The following is a 23,394-nucleotide window of genomic DNA, read 5'->3' on the forward strand; positions in this document are numbered from 1 at the left end:
AGATAGATAGATAGATAGATAGATAGATAGATAGATAGATAGATAGATAGATTTTCATCTGCTATTATATAGTGACCTTCTTTATCTCTTCTGGCTAATTTTTTTTTTTTTTGGTCAGATAAGTATACTACCCCAACTTACTTCCAAATCTTACTGTTTTTTAAAAAATTATTTATATATTTATTTATTACAATTTATTCACTTTGTATCCCCACTGCAGCCCCCTCTCTCATCCCCTCCCCGTCCCACCCATCCTCCCTCTTCTCCCTCTATGCTAGTCCCCTGATAGGGGAGGTCCTCCTCCCCTTCTATCTGACCCTAGCCTGGGGGCGGTGAACAGAGAGCAGGCCACTGACTTCATGTGAGAGGCAGCCCCTTACTAGGGAACCCACTTGGAAACTGAGCAGCCAATGGGCTTCCTTTGAACAGAGGGTCTAGGTCCTCTACATGCATGGTCCTTGGTTGGAGTATCAGTCTTTGCAGGACACCCTGGTCCCAGGTATTTTGGCTCTGTTGTTCTTGTGGAATCCCTGTCCCTTCCAGGTTTTTCTGTCTCCCTCTTCTTCCATAAGGATTTCAGCACTCTGCCCAAAGTTTGTCTATGAGTCTCAGTATCTCCTTTGATACCCTGGTGGGTGGAGTATTTCAGAGGTCTTCTGTGGAAGGCTCCTGTCCTGTTCCTTGTCTTCTACTACTTCCGATGTCTATCCTGTTTGCCCTTCTGCATGAGGATTAAGCATCTTCCCTAGGGTCCTCCTTGTTGTTTAGCTTCTTTACGGCTACAGATTATAGTATGTTTATTCTATTGAAATATTACTTTCCATCTTTTCACTTTCACCCTGGGTGGGTCTTTGCCAATCAATCCATGTGAGTTCCTTGCAAGAACAAACAGTTGGATCTTATTTTATTGCAATTTTTTTTTTTTGGCTGACTTGATGACTCTCTTCTTTTGTTCCTTCCATAACCAACTTAGAGACTGCATGCTTATTTATGTATGTATATGTGTATGTATGTGTGTATGTATGTATGTATGCATGTATGTATGTATGTATGTCTTGGGGGGTGAAACCCAGTTCTTCTGGCTTGGCAACAAGCACTTTTGCCCCCTCAGTCAGTTCACCCACCTTGACCTTTGACCTTGAACTGTGCTTTTTAGAGTACCAGGCTATTTGTCTGCAGAGCTCACCAAAGCTTTCCTTTTTCCTTCTGGGACAGCCCGACCTGCGAGGGGTTTCTCTCTTCCCCTATGATTTTGTTTACTGCTTGATGTTACGGTCCGTTGATTTTTTTTTTTCTAGATTTGCCTGGCTTCTGTCTACTGTTTACTATTGTACTGTAGCTACCTCCCTGAATTGTCTATTTCAGACCCCCAGAAGCACAAGAAAATGATCCAAATTATAATATTTCACATCCTGGAAATGTGCTTACTTTAAGATACTGAGGAACATTTCAGCTGTAGTTCTAACAATGATAACTGTATAGAGTGTCTTTTAACAACTGTGCTGTCCTAGCCCATCAGGACAGACAATAGCACCTGTGTTCAACAGTGCACAAGTCGTATTCCCCTGTGTTCTGTGTCCTCCGGTTCTTTTAGAATATTTGCATCATTTTCTTACCAAACCCTATATTATAATTCCCTCCAATTTCCACGATTTTGTAGCCCCAACTAGAATGTGTGAAGTGTTATAACAAATGTAATTTTGATTTGTGTTTCTGTGATACCCCGTAAAATCTTTATTGTGTACCGGCTGTAACCTCGAGCTTTTCCACCCTTGCCCCAGTTCCTGAAATAACAGCTCTGAGACTTTGTTATTTATGAGTAAATGCCGAGGCCATAAGCTTTGGCTCATTCCCTGGCTAGCTCATAACTCATTTTGTCCTTCTATTCTATGTGTGCCACAAGGCTGGTCACCTCCCCTCAGTTTCATGCGTCTGTCTTCCTCAGCATCAAGGGAGAGTTTCTCTGACCCCATCCCAGAGTTCATGTCTCTTTGCTGGAACTCCCACCCCCTATTTTCTGCTTCAGCTAATAGGCCGTCGGCTTTTTGTTGACATGTGACGCTTCCATACAATACACAGAGATTCTCTCTACAACCCATGAAAACCCTATGTCCATGTCCCGGGTGTATAGTCCTAACATGGGTGTTATCAGTGAAATAATGTGTGCTTTACAGGTCTGACTTCTTCCACTTAGAGCGAGGTTTTCAGGCTTTATCCGTACTAGACTGGGGTTACCGCTCTAGAAGATTAGGCCCTAATGGTCAATGAGTCTAAAGTAGTTTTATTATTTTCTTTTGTTCTTTACTTCATAAACTTTATTTTAAAAAAAACTTGCAAATAAGTGAGCTTTTAAAAAGATTGTGTGTGTGTGTGTGTGTGTGTGTGTGTGTGTGTGTGCTGGCACACATGTGTGTGTGCGTGTGTGGTGTGCATGCACGCACTTGTGTTCAGGTGACCCTGGAGGCCACAGGTGTCAGATCATCTTAACCACACAATGTGATTCTGGGAACCCAAGTTGGGTCTTCAGGAAAATCAGTTCACTGATTCTGATTCAAATCATTTTTCATTGCTAAGCCACCACACGTGTAAATACCATGCTATTAGTGAGGCTGTTGAGCTTTAGATACTTAACTTTTGGCATGGCTTAATGTTTTTATTTTGATTTTTGTTCAGTGAAATACTTGCAAGGCTTAAAACCTTACAGGTATTTTCTCCACGTGTGCTCCACCCAGCTCCTTGCTGGCTCTGCCTTTCTGTCCTTCAAACTCCACAGCAAGTAACGCCATCAGGAGGTCATGAGACATAGAGGGATCGTAAGTCGGGTGGATAACGGCACAGTGGTACCGGCAGACCAGGAAAGAGACTTTGTGTCCAGGTGAGCATTCCTAACCAGGAATGCGCAGCTCTGAGACGGCAGGCAAACTCAGTCCTGTGGCTGCAGATGCCTAAACACGCACACATCCTCTCTCTAACATAAGAGGAAACCAGCTTCATGGTTTTAGCAGCCCATCACCTCACAGCAAAAATCTGGCAATGAATTTCATTTACCAAGGTCCCAAAAGAGACAGGAAGCTGATCTCCTCACTTCATACAGAGGAAAGATGATTGCCAAGACCTTAATGAATCCAAGAGAGAATTCATTGTTCTTCATTTCTCCAATTTCTATTCAGGCTGCTGCCCTTGAGTTGTGCTTGCACAGCAAGGAGTCCCAGAACAGCTGCTCAGAGGCCGATTAGATGGGACATTCCCCAAAGGTCGGTCCATGGGCCTTTATAACGGCCATTCTGGACAAGCTGATTGTGGAGAAAGCAAAGAGGATTTCTAACTCCCATGTCAGGCAATGTATGTGCTCTGGGAACCTTTCAGAATGAAGATTCTCCTTCATGACACTTGGAGGTCAACTGTCAGCTTTTAGCAAAGAATATGTGTCCAAAGCAGGTACTGGTTTGAAAAGCAGCAAGCACCACAGCAAAGCCAGAAACCTAAGGCTTTCGGTAAGAGTCAAGAGTAAGTGTTTATGGATTCACTGTTACTATTGAAAAATAAGTATCTGGACATGGCTACCCCTTAGGAAAATGTCATAGGATATTATACTTACTTTCATTACAATTTTGATGGTATGTATGCGATGACATTTTAAATATCCCTCTGTAGATGTATGAATTTCTGTAATGGTGCTTATGAAACCAGAGTGGGATTTACTTTCGAGATTATCTATATTATAAAACCTAAGGGACGCTTGCATTCCTTAAGTGAAATAGTATGAGTGGGAAATGTATTTATGGTATATAACGTATGATGCTAAGTGCTTGTCCTCTGCTGCTGAAAAGCAGGGCAGAAAGAAATAATTCCTGTGTCGAAAGCGTAGAAACACATTTCCACCAGGATCCGGTACAGTATCATAATATATGCACACAAAATGTTTGTCCTAGCAAACATAATGGACTTTGTACAAATGGGATTAGAGATGTATTTATTCAATAAAAAGAAAATGTTTCTTTTCATTGAAAGTTTTTCATACAATATATTTTGATCATGTTTCCTCTCCCCAAATTCCCCCCAGGTCCTCCTTACTCCCAGCTTCCCTCCACACCTCACTGTATGCTCCTTCTCTTTATGCTCTCTCCCTCTCTTTAAAAAAAAAAACAAAAACAGACCAAAAAGAAACAAAAACAAGAAGCACACATGCATTCACAAAAATGGGAACCAAAATATACACGTAAAAGACCAATAAGACAAAAACAAAAAGCCCCGAAACAAAGCAAAATGAGACAAAAAGTCTACAAAAATGGACCTGGGTTCGTTTTGTTCAGCTACGGATTTCATCTTTTGTTGAAACACAAAGATGCTTACTTGGGCCATAGGTGGCAAACAGCTTTTTAGCAGCCATTCAGCCCCAAGCTCTTGCATGATCTATTTCACCCCACAACCTTGCTGTTAGGAATGTCATCTATCTGGGGTTACTCTTCAATTGTTTCCTTCTCAATCATTTCTCCCTGAGATGGCTGTTGACTGGGAAAGCACAAAGCAGAGTTGGTACTTTCAGCTGGGAGCTGAGTTGATGCCACCAGACACTCTCCACTGGGACCATTGCCCTTAGGAGAGAGTAGACCCAAGTCCCTCACGGACCAAAGGGGCCAGAGTGCCACACGTATGTCCACGCCGGCACCTCTTCAGGTCCGTATGATATGTGCATGAAAAACTGCTGAGCAAAAACATCCCCAACCATTCTCAAATCCCTGTCCAAGTCTTCTAGGGCTCATCCAAGGCTGTTCCTCAGAGCCTTTAGGAGCTCTACTCCATCAGTGTGCTGAAAAGCTTGTTTCTTAATTATCCAAAGATTCATCGAGAATCCACTCATACCGGGTCCTTCACAGTTTTTCCATGCAGAACTGAAAGCCCTCAGGGAGCTTGCACTCAGGATGGAAGGTGGAGCTTCAGACACGTCAAGGAGAGGCTCTCTAGCAAAAGATAAACAACTTTAAAGTTGCACAGAATATTCTCAGGCTTCATGCCTCCTACTGTGTTTTATCTTCCCAGTAGATGGGGCCAAGTATGCCGGCCAGGTCCTCAGTTTCTTCATAATACTAGCATAGGGCTGTATTAGACTCTACAACAGAACGGAATAGATCTGAATTGAGATTTGTCACCATCAAGGAAAGATTGTGGGGAGGTACTGAAAGGAAACCAGAAATTACAGTTCGAAGAATGGTGTGGCTGGAAGACTCTTTCATATCACAGGAAACAGCAATTTGTCCCTCCCCAACCTCCCCAACCCCCCAAGTGTTAGGACAAGTACAAGTGAGTGATGAAGTGCCAGAACAATTAAACGCTAGGGTAAGTTTCCGAGGCAGGATGAGGAAATGTTGTTAATTTGTTAAGCCTTTTAAGCCAGTCGTGACTAGCAGGCACAGCTCTGCCTGTTGGGTGGGACCAACCCACCATTGTGTGGTTCTGGCGTCGGCCACAGCAGTGTCACCTGCAAGCCCGTGGGAGCTGCAGGACATTTAAACGAACATTCAAGGTGGGGCAGTCGAGGCGCAACAAGCTCTCTGAACGTTCCGTCTGGTGCCCGTGTTAAGGGAACTACGCCAACAGAGATCTGGGCCTGTGTATTCCACAGGATATATAAGCTTTGCTACAATCACTTAGATTCTTCTGTTAGATAAATTGGTGTACATGTACAGTGGCGTGTGTGTGTGTGTGTGTGTGTGTGTGTGTGTGTGTGTGTGTGTGAGCAATTTACTGGGATAAATGAGAATTAGATTTGAAATTTTTAATCATTGCTTTGCAATATTGGAATCAAATATGAATAGATGTTTCCTCAATATGCTGTAAGGGTTGAGGGCTTCATCGCCACCAGTTTCTCGTTTCCTTCACACCCATTCTGTTTCCTTTGGGGAAATGAACCCCTTAGGGTTAGTCAACAGAAAATTGTATTTATTGCAAAAAAAAAAAAAAATCTCTTTTAAGACCTTTAGGGTTTATTTACTTTCCACAGTTTGTTTATTTTTAGGTTTGAAAATTATGCTTAACTTCAACACCAAATTTCTACTGAAATTTAAATACTTTAAGCTCCTTAAGGCCCTGAGATTTGGAATGCTTAATGAAAGCTGTGTTGGCCTATTAATCACGAACGAGCCCTGAATTCTAAGAACCAAAGATAAAAATTCTTGGGCTTTGAAAACCACAAAAGTCTACAAATATACCCATTATCCATAGCAAAATATTGCCATAGGTCATGAGTTTTATGAAATAAACCCTCTATGCACTCCAGTTTCTTCACTTGCAAAATGGGCACGGTACATCATGTTCCTGTGTGAGCCGAGGGTCAAAGCGTGCACAAGTCATGGATACTAGTCACAGGTTTTCACAGCGAGTATTACTCACTGTGTTCTCTAGTCTCGCTCAATTTAGAAGATCCTGGCTAGATTCAGGTATGTAAAACCTATCTTTTCAAAGTAACGCACTGAATTTCGATGGGATGGTTACACTAAACTCGATGTAATTTTTAATGGAGGAATGTAGCTCTTCTAAACTATTACACAAGACTTTAACAAATTACCTTAAGAAATTGACTCCCAAGTTCTCTTTTCTGTGACACGCGCACAGCCCTCGACTGTGGAAAGGAGGTCGCACGACACAGCAGGTGGCTCACCATCCCGGTTAGCCACCACTGTGTGGCAGCATGTCAGTCCCAAGGGCTGAGTGTGCATTGTCTGAGTGGTGACGATGATTCAGCCTAACTGCCCTGTGCTGGCTAAACCAGCATCAAGGATTAAAATAAATAAATAAATAAAAGGTCTGGATGTCACTACCAGCCTCACCTCATCCCTGGCCCAGATAAAGTTAGATTAGCTGCTCCTATCAATGGGGAAAAAAAAAAAAACATATGAAGATACACATGAATAACGCCTTCTGATGCTAGTCCCCAAGAACTGACTCTAACTAACTAGTAGTTTCCCATAGCTTTACAGTAGGTTGCACAACTTTAGAAATGGTATTCTAACTCCAGAGACTGATGCAGAAGGGCTCAGGTCCTGGGCCAGCCATGGCTGCAGTGAGAGCTCACCTCCAACCACACAAAAAAAAGAAACATGTATTTTTTTTTTTTTGAACCCTGAATGTTAATTTTCACTTTCCCAGTTTAGAGGTCCACAGCTCCTGTGACAATTTACTCTCAGTAAGATCCAGAGGAAGGCGGTGTGGTGGGCTTTCCCGTGAACCAAGTGAATTCCGGTGAGGCCTGTAACAGAAGGCTTCATATCTGTAGTTTTCACATGGGAAGTGCAAACAAAATAAGCACTGGCCACTGCGTTTAGAATGACCTGAAATGCAGCTGGCAGAGAAAAAGGAACAAGACACACATATGACCTAAGAATGAGAGGACGTGCAGGCCTCGGAGCAGGCCCTGTTGACTGGCTGTAAATCAAGGCTAGCAAGGGAAACGCTCATGAGTTAGAGGATGTGATGCAAACAGCTAACTTAGACAGCACGGTGTTCTGTTGGTCCTTCTGAGGCATAGACCTTCTCAGTACCGTCCTTGTAAATGTTAAGACCTGAGCTCCCATCATGGCCTTCCTCTTCCACTGTTCCATCTGCTCTCCTTCCCGCCCACCCAAGGCTATAGCAGTGGCCTTTGAGACAATCAATCTCAAACTTACATCTGCAGTCCTAGCCTGTCTGGAAGTCCTATTTTGTGACTATTCCACACCGACTATCACTCAAATCTAATCTACTATAGCTCCCTAAATCTATTCCATCTCATGTGATGCCCGTTTTAATGAGTGATCCCAAACTGATTGGCATCTTCCCCATGTCCTCATGGACTCTAAAGTGATTCCAAGTTCTTTTTTTCTCCCCAAGCTCCCAAACGCTTAGTAACGGACCATTTCGTTTTTCTCTTGTCTTAGCATTCAGAAGACTCTCTTGGACTAAATAAAACTGTTTATATCTGAGGCACTGGAACTAGGAAGGACTCTGGTCATTAGGTTTCACAATTTCATGCAAGATTTAATGAATGGATGTTCATGCTTTTCCTAGATTTGCAGGATTGTTTGTTTTCATGTTCTCAAAGCTGATGCTTTTCTAAAACTCAAGATGTTTCTGCCCTCATCTAAAAAATTGTCAACGGTCCCCTGTTGTTGGTACTCTGCATTCCTGCTTATTTGACACCAAAGCTTGGCTTCTGGGAAGACACTTCTCAGCTGCCCATGCAGGAGGGACAATGTTTTCCAAGTCCCTGGAGCAGATGTATTTAGCTGTTTTTGTCCCCACTGACTTTATCCAGAAAGGCAGGCTGACACAGTGTCCTAGATTTTGGCTGATTGCCTGCCACCTGTTCTGGGGTGGCCACCAATGAGGTTCTGCTTAAGCATAACTCACACAAAGATGTTAAGAATTAGTATCAAAGCTGGGCATGGTGGCACACACCTGTAATCCCAGCACTTGTGGAGGCAAAGGCAGGTGGATACCTATGAGTTCAAGGCCAGCCTGGTCTACAAAGTGAGTCTGGGACAGCCAGGGCTACACAGAGAGATGCTATCTCAAACAACAACAACAACAAAACAAACAAACAAAAAAGAATTAATATCAAGTTTCGTGGACCACAGCTAGATTGTCTTACCACTTCCTGAAAAACTAGCAGGACTCTTAATGGATACCGTGTGGCAGGGGCTTCCAAACCCAGAATCTGCAGGCAATGCATCTCTCATAGAGGCTCGCTGGTGTCTCAGAGACCTCAAAGTCCTCACTTCTATAGCCGTCATGCCAACGGAAGTCCTTTGAATTTTCTTGGTTTTGGATAGATCGAACCAATCTTGAGAGGAAAAATGTATTTAAAAATGCCTCTTGTTTTTTATTTCATTCTTTATCTCATTTTGAAATTTTAAATTATACTTTTTATTTAGCAAACTTATAAGGACATAATTGATAAATTGTTACATATATAAACCAACAAAATTAAGATACGCAATGTTTTCCTCAATCTAGACACCTTCATTCTCTTTTCCAAGTAATACTAATTCCAAGAAATAAATACTATTCTTTCTTGAGCATCATAGATTAGATTTACCTACTTTTGAACTTCATTTATAGTGTCTATTCTTTTGTGACTGGCTTCTCTCATCTAACAAAAAATGTTTAGACTTACAATGCTGTTAATGTAAAATACAATGTTATTTTGTGATTTTTAAAATTGCATTAATCTACTTTACTATCTACATCAATGTGTTATCTGTTCTTCTCTGTTGGTAGACATATCATTTTCTTGGGATACTGTAAATTATCATACATATTTTTTTGTGTATGTGTGACTTGTTCATTTTATTGAGAATATTCTAAGAGTGAAATCATCAAGTTGTAGAATAACTGTATACATAACTTATGGGAAATTGCCAAGTGATTTTTCAAAAATGACTGTATAGACTTTGATTCTATTGTGGAGATTTGGAGAGCCAGAAACAATGTTGTTTGGTTCTTCATTAAAAGAACCAAAAAAAAAAAGTCTGATAAAAATGCATATCACAGCTGGGTGTGGTGGTGCATGCCTGTAATCCCAGCACTCAGGGAGGTAGAGGCAGGTGGATCTCTGTGAGCTTAGAGCCAGCCTGGTCTACAAAGTAAGTCCAGTACAGCCAAGGCTACACAGAGAAATCCTGTCTTGAAAAAGAAAAAAAATGCAAATAAATATATGTTCTTGGACTTATTGGAGAATTGAGATTGCAAAGCAAATAACTAAAGTAAAATCTGGGGAGTTATCGGCAACCAAAATAATCCATGTGTATACTACCTAGAACCAATTGTCACATATGCTAATTAGACTCAAATAAGAATACGGAGTAAATTGCTAGACTAGATGTAGATTAACATCAGAGCGTGGAGTCCTGGGGAGCCATCTTGGATGGTTTGTGTGTACTTCTAAACTTTTCTCTGTGAATTCCACCAAATGTTCATAGGTGATACAGGGAGATACGATGTTTCTTGTAGAGGCTGAGTCGGGAAGAAGAGCCATAGGCAAGACCCCTATCAGCCATATTTTCTATATTTTTCCTTTAGAACCAACATGAATTTTTAGGATAAGCATAACATAAATTGCCACATTACGGTCCTGTGAAGCCACTGGATGGGGGAAGAGGACAGATAACCAGTCCTAACCCTAAGGGAGGGAGGAACATGCTGTGCCCGGTGCTATGGCTGGAGAAGGTACAGGATCACTTGTAAAGGCAATTCCAGGAGGTGGGATGAAGCATCCAAGACTGAGGCTCACCTAGAACAACAGAACTCTTCTCTCTTCTGCTGGGAAACAGTCCACCACACAGATTATCTCTGGAGAATCCAGAGGACTCCATGTGGATACACTAGTCTATTTCTCAAGATTAAAGCATCACTACTGATTGGAGTTTGTGACGTATTCAGAGTCACTACAGGAACAACAAACTTCAAACTCAACTCAGGTACTGTCTACATTAAATCTCAAAAGAATGTCTAAAGAAGGAAGAATAGCTTCAAGCAAACACAAAAACAAAACAAACAAACAAAAAACCAGAACAAAACTATAACCTTGGGACCTATCTTTTACAATGTGACTAGTTTTAAACCAAAATTTACGGTGTTGTCTAAAGAGACAACACACATATAAGACTAGAATAAACTATGAAAGGTTTTCAAACTATTTGACAAAGAATTTCAACTAATAATTAATAAGCTAATCATATAATAGAAAAACTAAAGCTTATCTAAGATGAAATGGGTAATTTCAAATGAAATAAAAACTATTAAAAATATCTAATGCCATCTTACACCTGTAAGAATGGCTAAGATCAAAATCTCAAGTGACAACACATGCTGGCGAGGATGTGGAGAAAGGGGAGCACTCCTCCATTGCTGGTGGGAGTACGAACTTGTACAACCTCTGTGGAAATTAATCTGGCGCTTTCTCAGAAAACTGGGAACCTCAAGACCAAGCTGTACCACCTCTGGACATACACCCAAAAGATGCTCCCTCATATGAGGACATTGCTCAACCATGTTCACAGTAGCTTTATTCATAATAGCCAGAATCTGGAAACAACTTAGATATCCTTCAACTGAAGAATGTATAAAGAAATTGTCGTACATTTACAAAATGGAATACTACTCAGCCATTAAAAACAAGGAAATCATGAAATTTGCAGGCAAATGGAGGAAACAAACAAAAAAATCCTGAAAGATAACACAGACCCAGAAAGACACATAGTATATACTCACTTATGAGTGGATTTTAGTCATACAGTACAGGATAGACATACTACAATGCACAGACCCCAAGAAGATAAGTCCAGTGGACATCTTAGGCTTCATCTGGCCCACTAGTTAGGGGAGTGGGGGATATCTCTGACATGGACTATGCTGCCTGCTTTTTGATCACTTCCCCTGATGAGACTGCCCTACCAGGCCAAAGGGGAGGAAGACAAACTCAGTCCTCACGTGAATAGATGAGCTGGGGTGTCTGGGTAGGGGGGCACCTCTATTCTGAGGACTAGGAGAGAGGAGATTTGGAAGAAAAGGTGAGACTAGGAGAGAGGAGGGAGGGACCTATCACCAAGATGCAAACTGAATTAATTAAAAAAATCTAATACAGAAGAACAAAAGTAAGAGTTGGGCTGGCAAACCTGTCAAAGTAGAAGAAAAAACTGGCAAGCAAAAAAGACAGGTCAACAGAAAATACCCAAAACCAAAGTGCAAAGGAAAAGATTCTTAAAAATTAAGCCAAGAGACATGGCATAATGTGAAGCTGTTGAAAACACACAGAATTAAATTTCAGAAGGGGGAGAAAGAATAACACAGCAAAAGAAATACTTAAAGGAATAACGGCTGAGAAGTTTCCAAAATTATTGACAGATGCCGCTAAGCAAGATGATTGCAAAGACCTAAGTATACTGTGTTCAAACTGCTCAAACAAACAAACAAACAAAAACCAGAAACACTTAAGACAGCTGAAGAAAAATAAACCAGGCAGAGAACCACGCATAACAATTACGACAAAATTGTCACCAAAAACTATGTAAGCAATACAACAAAATCATGAGCATCCCTAAAACACCAACTACGCTAACCCTGTTAACCTCGGAAGATAGCCTTCAACAGTAGGAGAGAGACAGGGTTTTCTTATGCAAACAAATGTGAGCTAAAAGAAATGTTAAAGGAAGTTCTTCAACTGTCCAGAAAGATACCTCTAAATTCCTATTTGGACAGCAAATCATACACTTAAAAATAACTTGTGAGACAGAACATTTCTGAGAAAACTTATAAATACTTCGGATTGAATCAAAAGAATCCCGAATGTCAAAAAGCCAGGTTTTAAATTTATATCTTTAATGTTGATGTTAAAAAAGATTATATTTATGCTGGGTGGTGGTGGCACAGGATGATTAAGACACAAATTATGAACATCAGGAACAAAAGAGGAAAGGTAGGTCCTGGCACTACATTAACCAGATGATCATGGACCACAACACACACCATGCTCAGCAGCTTCGACACAGGAAACACACAGGCTCGCTTGAGAAGAAATAGATAGCCTACACAGTTCTGTGAATGTCTGAGAACTTGCGTTTGAAGCTTAAAACCTTCCAAAACACCTCCCAAGCATATATGACTTAATTGATGAATTTAAGCAGGAATATAATGAAAAATAGTAAATGTGTATAATCTCTGCTGGAAAAAATCAAAAGGAACTCCCTAAGATATCTTATATGGGCAGATTTTCCTCATAACAAAATCAAGCAAATACATCACAGAGAAAGAAAAGCATACCCCAGTATCATTTCTCATGAATGTAAGTATTTCACCAAGCCTTCAGTAAATTGAATTTAGAAACACAGGAAGGGTGATATAAAACAGTCATTGAGCTCAAGCCTAGGAATGCAAGGCCGGTTCAATATTCAAAAGTTCAATTCATATAATATGAATGGTACTGCAAAACAAACCAACAAAAAACAAAACAAAAACAAACAAGAAAACCAAAAATTATCCCAGTATATCTAGATAATGTTTTTTTCAATATTCATTCATGAATTTAAAAGCATATTAATAAACGTGGCTGCATGTGGATCAAGGAGAAGAGGACAAAACAAAAGTCTGATTCATTCCCCTGCACCAGAACACACAAGCATAAAAACTATTTTAAAAGCCAGCATTAGAGGGGCTTTCCAACTCGGTAAGGAATACTGCTCAAGAGTAATGTCAAAGTCACAGAGTATTAACGTAAGCTCATGTTGCTTATGTCAGACCAAAAACTATGTCACAAATACCAGTCATCTCGTAACACAGTGAACAGGCTGAGGGATGGAGCAGGTACCTCTCCAGCATCAACAAACGGCAGGTGTGGGAATTCAAACAGCCAGACCTGGAATCCACAGTTCCTATTGTCTCTTGCCTCCAAGGTTGACAGAAATCACCAAAAACCGAAGTTCCAACAATGAGTCAGAGATAATCACAAGAGATCTCAGAGAAAATTAGTAGTTTAACTGGTTAAAATCTCTTATAAATGCTGAAAGGATCAAGGTTCCTACTGAAAAATGGCATCAACTTATTTAAAAGGCTGACTTAAAATTCCATTCTGGAGAAGCAGTAGAAATGTTCACGGATACTTCTGTGTGCACACTCTCCTCCCAAGATTTATAACGAAAGGAAGGGACTCATCTGAGTGTTTAATCGACAGGCAGATGGAATTTCTTTTCTATTGTAAAGTACAATGCAAACTTGGGAATTTGTGCCCCTGATATTTTAAACACCTGATTAGATTCAAAACTGAATGCAAAGAAAGACTACAGAGGCAGCACGGATTCCATAAATGGGTCTGTTTTTCATTATATCATTATTCTTAATTTTTCAAAAATAAGAATTTATCACTTAAGACACATACAAAGATGACTCTAACAGCAGTTTTCTGGGTTAGGAAGGAGATATGGCAGACCCAGGGAAATGCAGAGGGTAACGATTTGTTGTAGATGTTGGCAAAGTCTACCTTTGTTCTTACGTGTCAACAGCGGTGTAAACCCCTGGGAAATCAGGGGACACTATCTTCCAAATCTCTCTCTCTCTCTAGCCCAGACTGCCGTATACCTGATGTTACATGTTACATGAAAATCCGGAAACATGTTTAACAGTGTCTCCAGTACAATTTACCCTGAGACCTTTGTTCTGTTTGCAGCAATGACTCCACTTGAAATGAGCAATCAAACCCACGTCATAGAATTTATCTTCCTGGGATTTTCCAACCACCCCAGCCTACAGGGCCTCTTCTTCCTGGTCTTCCTGGCCATTTACCTGACAACGCTCTTGGGGAACACGCTCTTGATGGTGGCCACCAGGGTCAGCCCGGCTCTCCACACCCCAATGTACTATTTCCTCAGCAACTTGAGCTTCCTGGACATCTGCTACACGTCCACCACCCTCCCCGTCACACTGGTGAACTTCTTCAGGGAGAAGAAGACCATCTCCTATGAAGGCTGCCTCTCCCAGATCTTCTTCTTTGTGACGTGTGCTGGAACAGAATGTGTCTTGTTGGCTGCCATGGCTTATGACCGCTATGTAGCCATTTGCCGTCCTCTTCAGTATCACGTTCTCATGAGTATGAAGGTCTGTGTCAGTTTGGTGACTGGGTCCTGGCTGTGTGGCTTGGTGAACTCTGTGACTCATATGGCCCTGACAGCCACGCTCACTCTGTGTGGCCCCAACCAGATCAGCCACTTTCTCTGTGACATCCCACTGCTCCTGAAGCTCTCCTGCTCAGACACCTCTGTCAATGAGTCTGTGCTCCACGTGGCCAGTGCCACCATTGGCCTGAGCCCCTGCCTGTTCACCGCAGGCTCCTACATGCTCATCATCTCTGCCATCCTGAGGATTCCCTCTGCTCAGGGGAGGAGAAAGGCCTTCTCCACCTGTGCTTCCCACCTCACTGTGGTGGTGGTCTTTTATGGAACAGCCAACTTCAACTATGACAGACCCAGGGAAGGGTACTCCCTGGACATGGACATCTTGGTGTCTGTGCTGTTCTGTGTTGTGACCCCCATGTTGAACCCCCTCATCTACAGCCTGAGAAACAAGGAGGTCAAGGGCGCTCTGAGGAAGCTGGCTGGAGGGTGTACGTTCCCTGGCAATAACAATGCCTAGAGAGTAACCCAACATTCTGACCTTGCAATTTAACGTTGCCATTTACAACGTTCATGCGCCAGAGCCACACAACCACATTACATAAAGAATCACAGAACGTCAGTGTATGACTTTGTGTTTGTTTGCGTTCGTTCATAGCTATCCTAGGGGCCATGTGCTGGCTATACCTCAGCCAGCAGCCTTCAAATTGGGCATATAATCACCTGAAGAAAATTCTCCATGGCTGCCACCACTCTAGAGGTACTAGGACCTGGAAGAATGGGGCTGATAAATGAGTCAGACCAAAGTCTCATGCAATCGCCAACTTTATTCAGGGCATCAGACAATTTCTACTCTGACGATTAAGAAGAATCACGTGAGTAAAGTATACAATCACAAGGACAAGCCACACGTGGCAAAAACATGTATTTTCATAGAGGCAAATAAACAAAGAATAGCCAGTTGCAAAGAATAATCTGGGGCTGGAGAGATGGCTCAGAGGTTAAGAACACTGGCTGTTCTCCCTAAAGGTCCTGAGTTCAATTCCCAGCAACCACATGGTGGCTCATAACCATCTGTAGGGAAACTGGCTGCCCTTTCTGGTGCACAGGCATACATGCAGGCAGAATGCTGTATAAATAATAAATAAATCTTAAAAAACAAAATAAGAATAATCTGAAGTAAACTCACTCCTATCCATACCTGGGGGTGGGCACACAAAAATACATTCCAAGAATAATTTCATATTTTAGAAAAAATTGAGGTCACAAGACTCTTGTTTTCTTGGGGTTTACCCAGAAGCACTCAAAATTTTCCTCACAAAGCTCTATACTTGGACTGTGTTCTGATATCTCCTTTTTTTAATTTTCCAAACACAATATCCAGAGTGTTTTTCATGTGAGATGTTATAGATAAATCTAATGTCATCGCATGAATATCCTATAAACAAGCAAATTATAAACATAATAAATAATGTCACAACAGTAAAAGCATTGTGTGTAATACTCTCTACCACGGAGAACAGGGATCCAAACTACGTCCAATACCATTGGTTACATCGTTATGTGGATCAGAAAAAAGTCTAGAGAATAGTTTGAAAATAAACCCATATAGTTAGTAATTCTGGTATCCTGTGGAACATAAGCCTATATTTGCCTTTAAGAAGGATTCAAATGTTATTATGTCCTTTAGAAACAGGAAGTGATTTAAATCCCAAGGAAAATTTAAATGCAGTCCCTTCTCCAGATGAAATAACTGAGTCTGTTCAAGTCCTAAGGTCCAGGCATAAGCACAGAGTCATCAGTAAAGATAACAGGAGCTGAATCCACTCAGTCTCAAGCTGAAGCAAAGAGGACGAGAAATAGAAGAGCAATGCAGGGTTCTGAGGCTCTCATGGCAGATGCATAGACCGAAGCAGAACGCATAGCCGGAAAAATATTCTCGGGTAGCACAGGGCCCTGTGTGCTTCGTAGAATAACTTCCCTCTGGGTGTAAAGGGCCTAACTTGATGAGCAGACTTAACTTCTGATGATATGGTTGGTAATTTCCTTTTGCTGGTTAGCTGCAGGTTTGCTGTCTTTCCGATGGTATCCTCTGTCTCCTTGGCCTCTGCCATTGTCTGTGATGGCCTGGGGCAGAGGAGCCAAATGAAGATTAGACTTGCCCCAAGGAACCCAAGATCCCTAACTAGCAGGAAGTAGCTAAAGAGAACTATGTTCCCATCACCCCACTAACCTTCTTGCTCTTCTACCTGGTGATTGAAGGGATTGGGCTGGAAACGGAAGAAAGAGATATGAGAAACCTCAGTAAAATAGATTTAAAAGAACACTTGCCAACAATAAACAAGCATCTGCCTGTGGATTGGAAGAAGCCTGGACAATTTTTGTGATCACAAATTCAGTTTATATGAGGAAATTTCATAGCTTGCCAGCTGGATAATTATTTCCTATCCTCCTATAAAAAAAATCTGTAAATGAAATTTGAAAATCCATAGAGTTCTGTAACACTCCGCAAAACTGATTGTTACTTAAGGGTAATATAATACAGCAAGAATCAAGTCCACATAATTGTTGGCGTTGGGTCCTCCCTTGATTTAGTTCATCAAGAAGAGTCAGGTAAAACGTTAGTATGTTATGGCCCTTATGGTATAATTATATCCCTGTTTATCCTCCTGTTGTATGACACATGAAGGAGCCAATTTAGTGGGGAAAATAAATAAGTTTAAAGGCATTGAAGGCTCCACACAATACACAAGTGCCCTTTTCAGTCTGGATTAAAATAACTGTACATTTTTTTTCCTCTAGGGATAATATGCAAGGACTATCCAACACTGTCTTTCCTTCTAGAGTTGTAAATAAATGGGTCAGTGCATGTAAACATTTGGCTTATGCTCAAACTGCACTGGAAATACCAAGGGCAGCGCATAAGCCTGGGGAGGGATTGGCAAGCAAACTCCTTCTCTCTGCATGCACTTGTTCAAATAGGTTGTAAAATAAGCATTTGCACAGGCTCCTCTAAATCTTCATCAGAAAGCAGACAGGATTCACTATTAGACTCATTAGTAAACTGTAGGCTTAAAGTTTTCAACAAACCTGAGCGTTCAGAGTTCTTAAACACTTCTGCCTCCCTTCTAACCCACTGACCAGGGGGAAGGGACAAAGAAGGTTATTAGGAAAGGGGGATTGTAGACCTTTATAAAAGCAGTTCCTTGGGGTGAGTCCACTCTTGGTTGTCCGGATACCAGCAGTCCAGTCTAAATGCCAGCACCAAACAGCAACATGAATCAGCACGATTCAGGAGATCAGGATGAGTCAGCGAAAGCCACAAGACTCACTTGGATTGCCCCGAGAAGTTCTCTGGAATGTTTCTTTTTGTGAAGTTAAGTATTGAAGAATAAAGACCAGTGAAGCCATGTCTATCCAAAAAGCAACCTCTCCCTGTCCGTGGGCTTCTGTATATATCTCCTCTTCTCAAAGTCCAGCCTTGTATGTTTTCAGCTGGCCAGAGTCATGCCCTCACATAAGACAGCTTCCAGCAAAACATCACACGACACAATTTAGTCTTTAAAAACAAACCAAAAAAAAAAAAAAAAACAAAAAAACAGAAACTTCCATTTCAGCAAATTCCTCAACCCATGCTACAGGATAATCTTAGGAAACGGAGGGTACCATTTAAAGGAGGCTCCAGTAAGGGAGCGGAGGGAGTCAAGTCAGAACTGCTGTTTCTACTTTTAATTTTGCCTGAATAGGGAAAATCTTCATTTTTACATCTTTTACCAATTTTAATGTTTGATTTTCTAGTTTATATTCATTCAAGAAGTTAGCCGTATATTCCTCATGATTAATATCCTCCTTATCTTTCTTAAGTATTTTAATAACCATCTGAATTATCGCCCAAGTGACCCAAAATTGAATGGATATCTTTCCCCTTGTTTATATGCATTTCAATATTCTTTCAGACTTGATTCCTTACTTCTTCATCTAAAGTTTCTTATTCCAGAAACCAGGAATTATAATCATGAACAACTTGCAAGTAATCAATAGTTGTGATCTTAGTAACTGTGCTCCGTATTTAAAAATTTATGAACAAGGGGTCTGGAGAGACGGCTCAGTGGTTAAGAGCACAGTTTGCTCTTTCAGAGGATCTGGGTTCAATTCCTAGCACCCACATGGCAGCTCACAACTGTCTGTAACTCCAGTTCTGGGGAATCTGACAACCTCATACCTATAAAATTAAATAATTTTTAAATGATGCACAAGCTGAACATAAGACAAAATCTGCCCTGATTTCTGCCTCATTATTTTCACTCAACTCCTTCTGTGAGGTGTCCTACTCTCTTACCTCGTAGCCAACTCCAGGTCCCTGTTCACGGTGCCACTTTTTCCTGCTCCAGAAGGGCAATGGGACCTAGGAGAATGGGGCCAAAAGTGAGTCAGACCAAAGTCTCATGCAACAGCCAACTTTGTTCAGAGCATCAGACAATTTATACCCTGAGAGTTAAGAAGAATCACATGAGTAAAGTGTACAATCACAAGGACAAGCAGAACATGGAAAAAACACGTTTTTCCCTAGAGTCATATAAACAAATAACAATAGCCAGTTGTAAAGAATAATCTGAAGTAAACTCACCCCTGTCTGCTACTCCTGGAAGAAGCACTAAAAAGACATTCCAAGAACAATTCCATGTTTTGAAGAAACTGAGGTCACAAGCCTCTTGTCATGTTTTCTTGGAGTTTTCTCAGAAGCACTCAGAATCTTCCTCACAGGACTCCATTCTTGAACAGTGTCCCAACACATGGGAGTTTCAGCACTGATACTTTCAAGGAGTCTTCGTTTGAATCCTTCCTTTACACTGAAATACTTCTAGTAGCTTTTTATTCCCACAACGAACGCTACTGTGCCTTTTCACGTTAGGAATGATTCTAGGGAACAGCCCCTCACAAGTGGAGCAAGCTGCGCTACCCGAGAGAGCTGGATGACCAGTGAGTGTGTGATGATAGTACGGAGAGTGTGGCAATGATATCACAGCCAATAGAAGGTGGGACTCTGATAGCTTGTTGTGTGCAATAGTGAAGCAGAAGCTCAAAATTAGCAGCAGCAGAACCATCAACCAAAAAACTTGCATGGGCCGGACCTACACTCCCTACACGTATGTAGCAGATTTGATCATCATGTGGGTCCCCTAGCAATGGGAGTAGGGGCTGTCTCTGACTCTGTTGCCTGCCTTGGGATCCCATTCCCCTAGGTGGACTGCCTTGTCTGGCCTCAGTGGGAGAAGATGGCTTAGTCCTGCTGTGGCTTGAGGTTCCATGGTGGGTGGGTACCCCTTCAGGGTCTCTCCTTCTTTTGGAAGAAGGAGAGGGAGAAGGAATGGGGAGGAGGGGGCATGAGGATGAAATGGGAACAGAGGAGGGAGGGGGCTAGGATGAGGCTGTAAAGTGATTAAATAAATAAAATCAGTGATGAAAAATATCAGCGGCAATTCTCAGAAATAAAGCTTCCTTTTAAATCCAGCTCTGGAATGCCATAGACCTCTGTGTGGAGGGAAGACTACGGTACGGCTAACAAGCTGCCACTGATGGCCGCAGCTGGAAGCCTGAATGAAGAATATCAGACTCAGGTATTCTATTCCCCACTGAAGTCAGGCCAGGCCAAAAAACAAAAAACAAAAAACACTTGCCTCTTGAAACTGGCAAAGGTTAACATTAGAGCAACAACAACAAAAAAAAATTTGACTGTTAGACATTTTATTACTGTGACAAAGGCAAAAGGAAAACTACTTCAGAGAAGGAAAGATTTTTTTTCTAACAGTTCTGGAAGCCTCTACCCATGGTTGATTCATTTCTTACCTCTGGAAGCAAAACATGAGGACAGAGAGGCATTTGGAGCATAGCTGCCAACCTCTGCTTATCCAGGAAAGAGGATGAAGAGACCAGAAAAGAGATACATTTCAGGGCGAGCGTTCTCCAACCAGATCTTACTGGCCACCACCTCCTGATAATTCCATCAGATTATAAATCCATTGATGAACTAGTTCACTGACGGAGAAGAGTCCTCAAAATCCAATCACCTCTCAATGATTGAATCATCCAGTTGGAGACCAAGACTTCAACAAAAAGCTTCCCCAGACGTTTCACTCACTGTAACACTGGGAACTGCAGAATTACATAATAAATGTGTCCACAATTTCATCAGGTCTCTTATGGGTCCATTAGAGCCTTAATAGAAGGATTGGTGAAACCCTTTTAAATAAGAACAAGAAAATACGACTAGATTTGGACAAATACTAAAACATTAATTTTTTTTCTCATTGGTAAAGGGTAGCCAGGCTACAATCCACAGACCCAGCAAAGCTAAATAGCAAGGAGACTCAAGGGTACGCATGAATCTCCTTGGTAAGAGGAAATAAAATAGACATAGGGTGTGCATAGGAATGGGAGCAGGAGCGATCAGGTCGAGGGACAGTGGAGGGAGAGAGTCCTAAAAGAGACAACTGGACTGAACAGCGCATCTCTGCGATGGGTTAGAAACCTACCGCGATAGAAACTCGCGGGAATCTATGAGGGTGGCCCTAGCTAAGACTCCTCACAATGAGGATGTGAAGCCTGAACCAGCCATCTTCTATAACCAGGCAAGACTTCCAGTGGAAGGATTGGGTCACCAACCCTGCCACAAAACCTATGACCTAAAATTTGTCCAGCCTGCAGGATGTGCTAGGACCCACCCCTGACACTGCCTGGTTGGCCCAAAGACCTAGGATAGAACCAAACAAGACTAGCAAAAAGAAAAAGTCAATGAAATGATTCTTAATGATATACTGCCATACCCATAAATTGGTGCCTAGGCCAACAGTCATCACAGAGGTTTCACCTAGCAACTAATGGAAGCAGATGCAGAGACCCACAGCTAACATTAGATGGAGCTCGAGAATCCTGCAGAAGAGGCGAAAGAAGATCTGTCAGAGCCAGAGGGATCAAAGACACCACAGGAAAACCCACAGAATCAACTAACCTGAGTTCACAGGGGCTCACCAAGAGTGAACAGACAACCAGGGAACCTGCATATATGTTACAATTGTGTAACTTGGTCTTCTTGAGGGATTTTTAACAGAGGGAGCAGGGGCTGTCTCTGACTCTTTTGATGACTTTTGGGATCCTTTTCCTCATACTGGGTCACCTTGTTAAGAAGAGAGGTGTCTAGTCTTACTGCAACTTGATATGCCATGTTTGGTTGATATCCACAAGAACCCTGTCCTTTGCTGAAGAGAAAGAAGAAGTATATTGGAGGGCATAGCAGAGGGAGAGGGAATTAGGAGGAGAGGAGGGAGGGGAAACATGGTTGTGATGTAATAATAATAATAATTTTAAAAAGAATTAGCAAAATAAAAGAAAATTCATCCACCTTCCTTGCCTTCAAAGGAGGCCCTTCCCCACTCTCTGAGGAGACCCACTTAAGGTCATCAGTTGTCTTACATGTAATACAGATTCTATTTAAGATGCTCATTCATGGTGAATTCAGCATGCCTACACATACATGACAGCAGTGTTCATCGGGTCCAAGTGATAAAATCAGCCTTAAGCACACGTCAGTAAATGAACGGATGAGGAAATGTGATCCAGACCCACATTAGAGTGCTACTCAGCCATTAAAACCATAAAATTCTGACATTTGTAGGAAAACGAATGGAACTAAGGATCATCATATTTAAGAAATAAGCCATGCTCCGAAAGACAAATCTGCTTTCTCTTGTATGTTGAATGCAGACGTTTTTTAGATGACACTAAAGTAGAAGGAGGACTGTGTGATAAAGGGAAGCCAGTAGGCGTAGGAAGGAGAACAAGAAAGAGTGATGGGTAATCACAATCAAAGCACACTGTATGCATGTTTAAAAACGTCAGAGCGGAACCCATTATTTTGTACAAATAACATATACAAATAAAATTAAATAATTAAATAAAAGTACACTCTGGAGGTTTGCCAGATTTGTTTCAAAATAAAATGTCAAGATTCCAATATTTTTGAAAGAAACACTGATGATACGCTTGCTAATAGATTTTTTTTTTTTTAGATGCCGGACCAAAGAGGCCAGTGGCATTGCTTTGTCCATCTGAGTGTTGTCCACTGAGTGGAAATGCAAGGGCCAAGGTGTTGTCCCCAGCATTTTGGCATAAAGTTCATAAAAGTAAGATATCAATTCTCCCTGCTATTATCAAAAGGACGAAATATATATTATATAAAGGATGGAACCCGAGGTTGAGGGAAATAAGAATGTTGGAATGTGTGACTAAAGAGATGACTCAGCAGTTGAGGGCACTGACTGCTCTTACAGAGGGACCTGAGTTCAATTCCCTGCACATCTGTAATGCCAATTCCAGAGAAACTGATACTGTCTTCTGACCTCCTCTGGCACCAAGTATGACGTATGCAGGCAAAACATTGACAAATAAAATGAATAAATCTAGAAAAAATGTTGGAATAGTAATTGATATTGGTTACTTTTCTCATTGTGACCTGATAAGAGCGCCTTAAAGGAGCAGGTTGTTGCTTTGGTCCATAACCTAAGGTACAGTCCATTGTGGTGGATATACATTTTATGTGACTCTCACATAAAATAGCCCAGTCCAACAATCAAGGAAGGGCCAAAAACATTCCTTTGGGTAAACCTTCTGCAAAATTTGTTGATAAAAGAATACCAGCATCTCTGCACAGCTTGTTTTATCTGTCCTCCACAGCCTAGGAGATGTCATTGTTGAAACAGGC

General features: G+C 41.5%; 1 protein-coding gene across 1 annotated transcript; it reads left to right on the forward strand.

Annotated features, from left to right (window-relative positions):
* Positions 1-14,196: 14,196 nt before the first annotated feature.
* LOC129673882 (olfactory receptor 5V1-like) lies at positions 14,197-15,156 on the forward strand. The gene has a single exon (XM_055603740.1). The coding sequence runs from the start codon at positions 14,197-14,199 to the stop codon at positions 15,154-15,156; it is 960 nt and encodes a 319-aa protein (XP_055459715.1).
* Positions 15,157-23,394: the final 8,238 nt, after the last annotated feature.

The sequence above is a fragment of the Psammomys obesus genome, unplaced genomic scaffold, assembly GCF_907164565.1.
Source record: "Psammomys obesus unplaced genomic scaffold, mPsaObe1.curated_primary_1811, whole genome shotgun sequence".
Taxonomy (NCBI): Eukaryota; Metazoa; Chordata; class Mammalia; order Rodentia; family Muridae; genus Psammomys; species Psammomys obesus.

Bases quoted from the DNA above. Each gene is read 5' to 3' on its own strand.
- LOC129673882 (XM_055603740.1), top strand. From the start codon at position 14,197: ATGACTCCACTTGAAATGAGCAATCAAACCCACGTCATAGAATTTATC.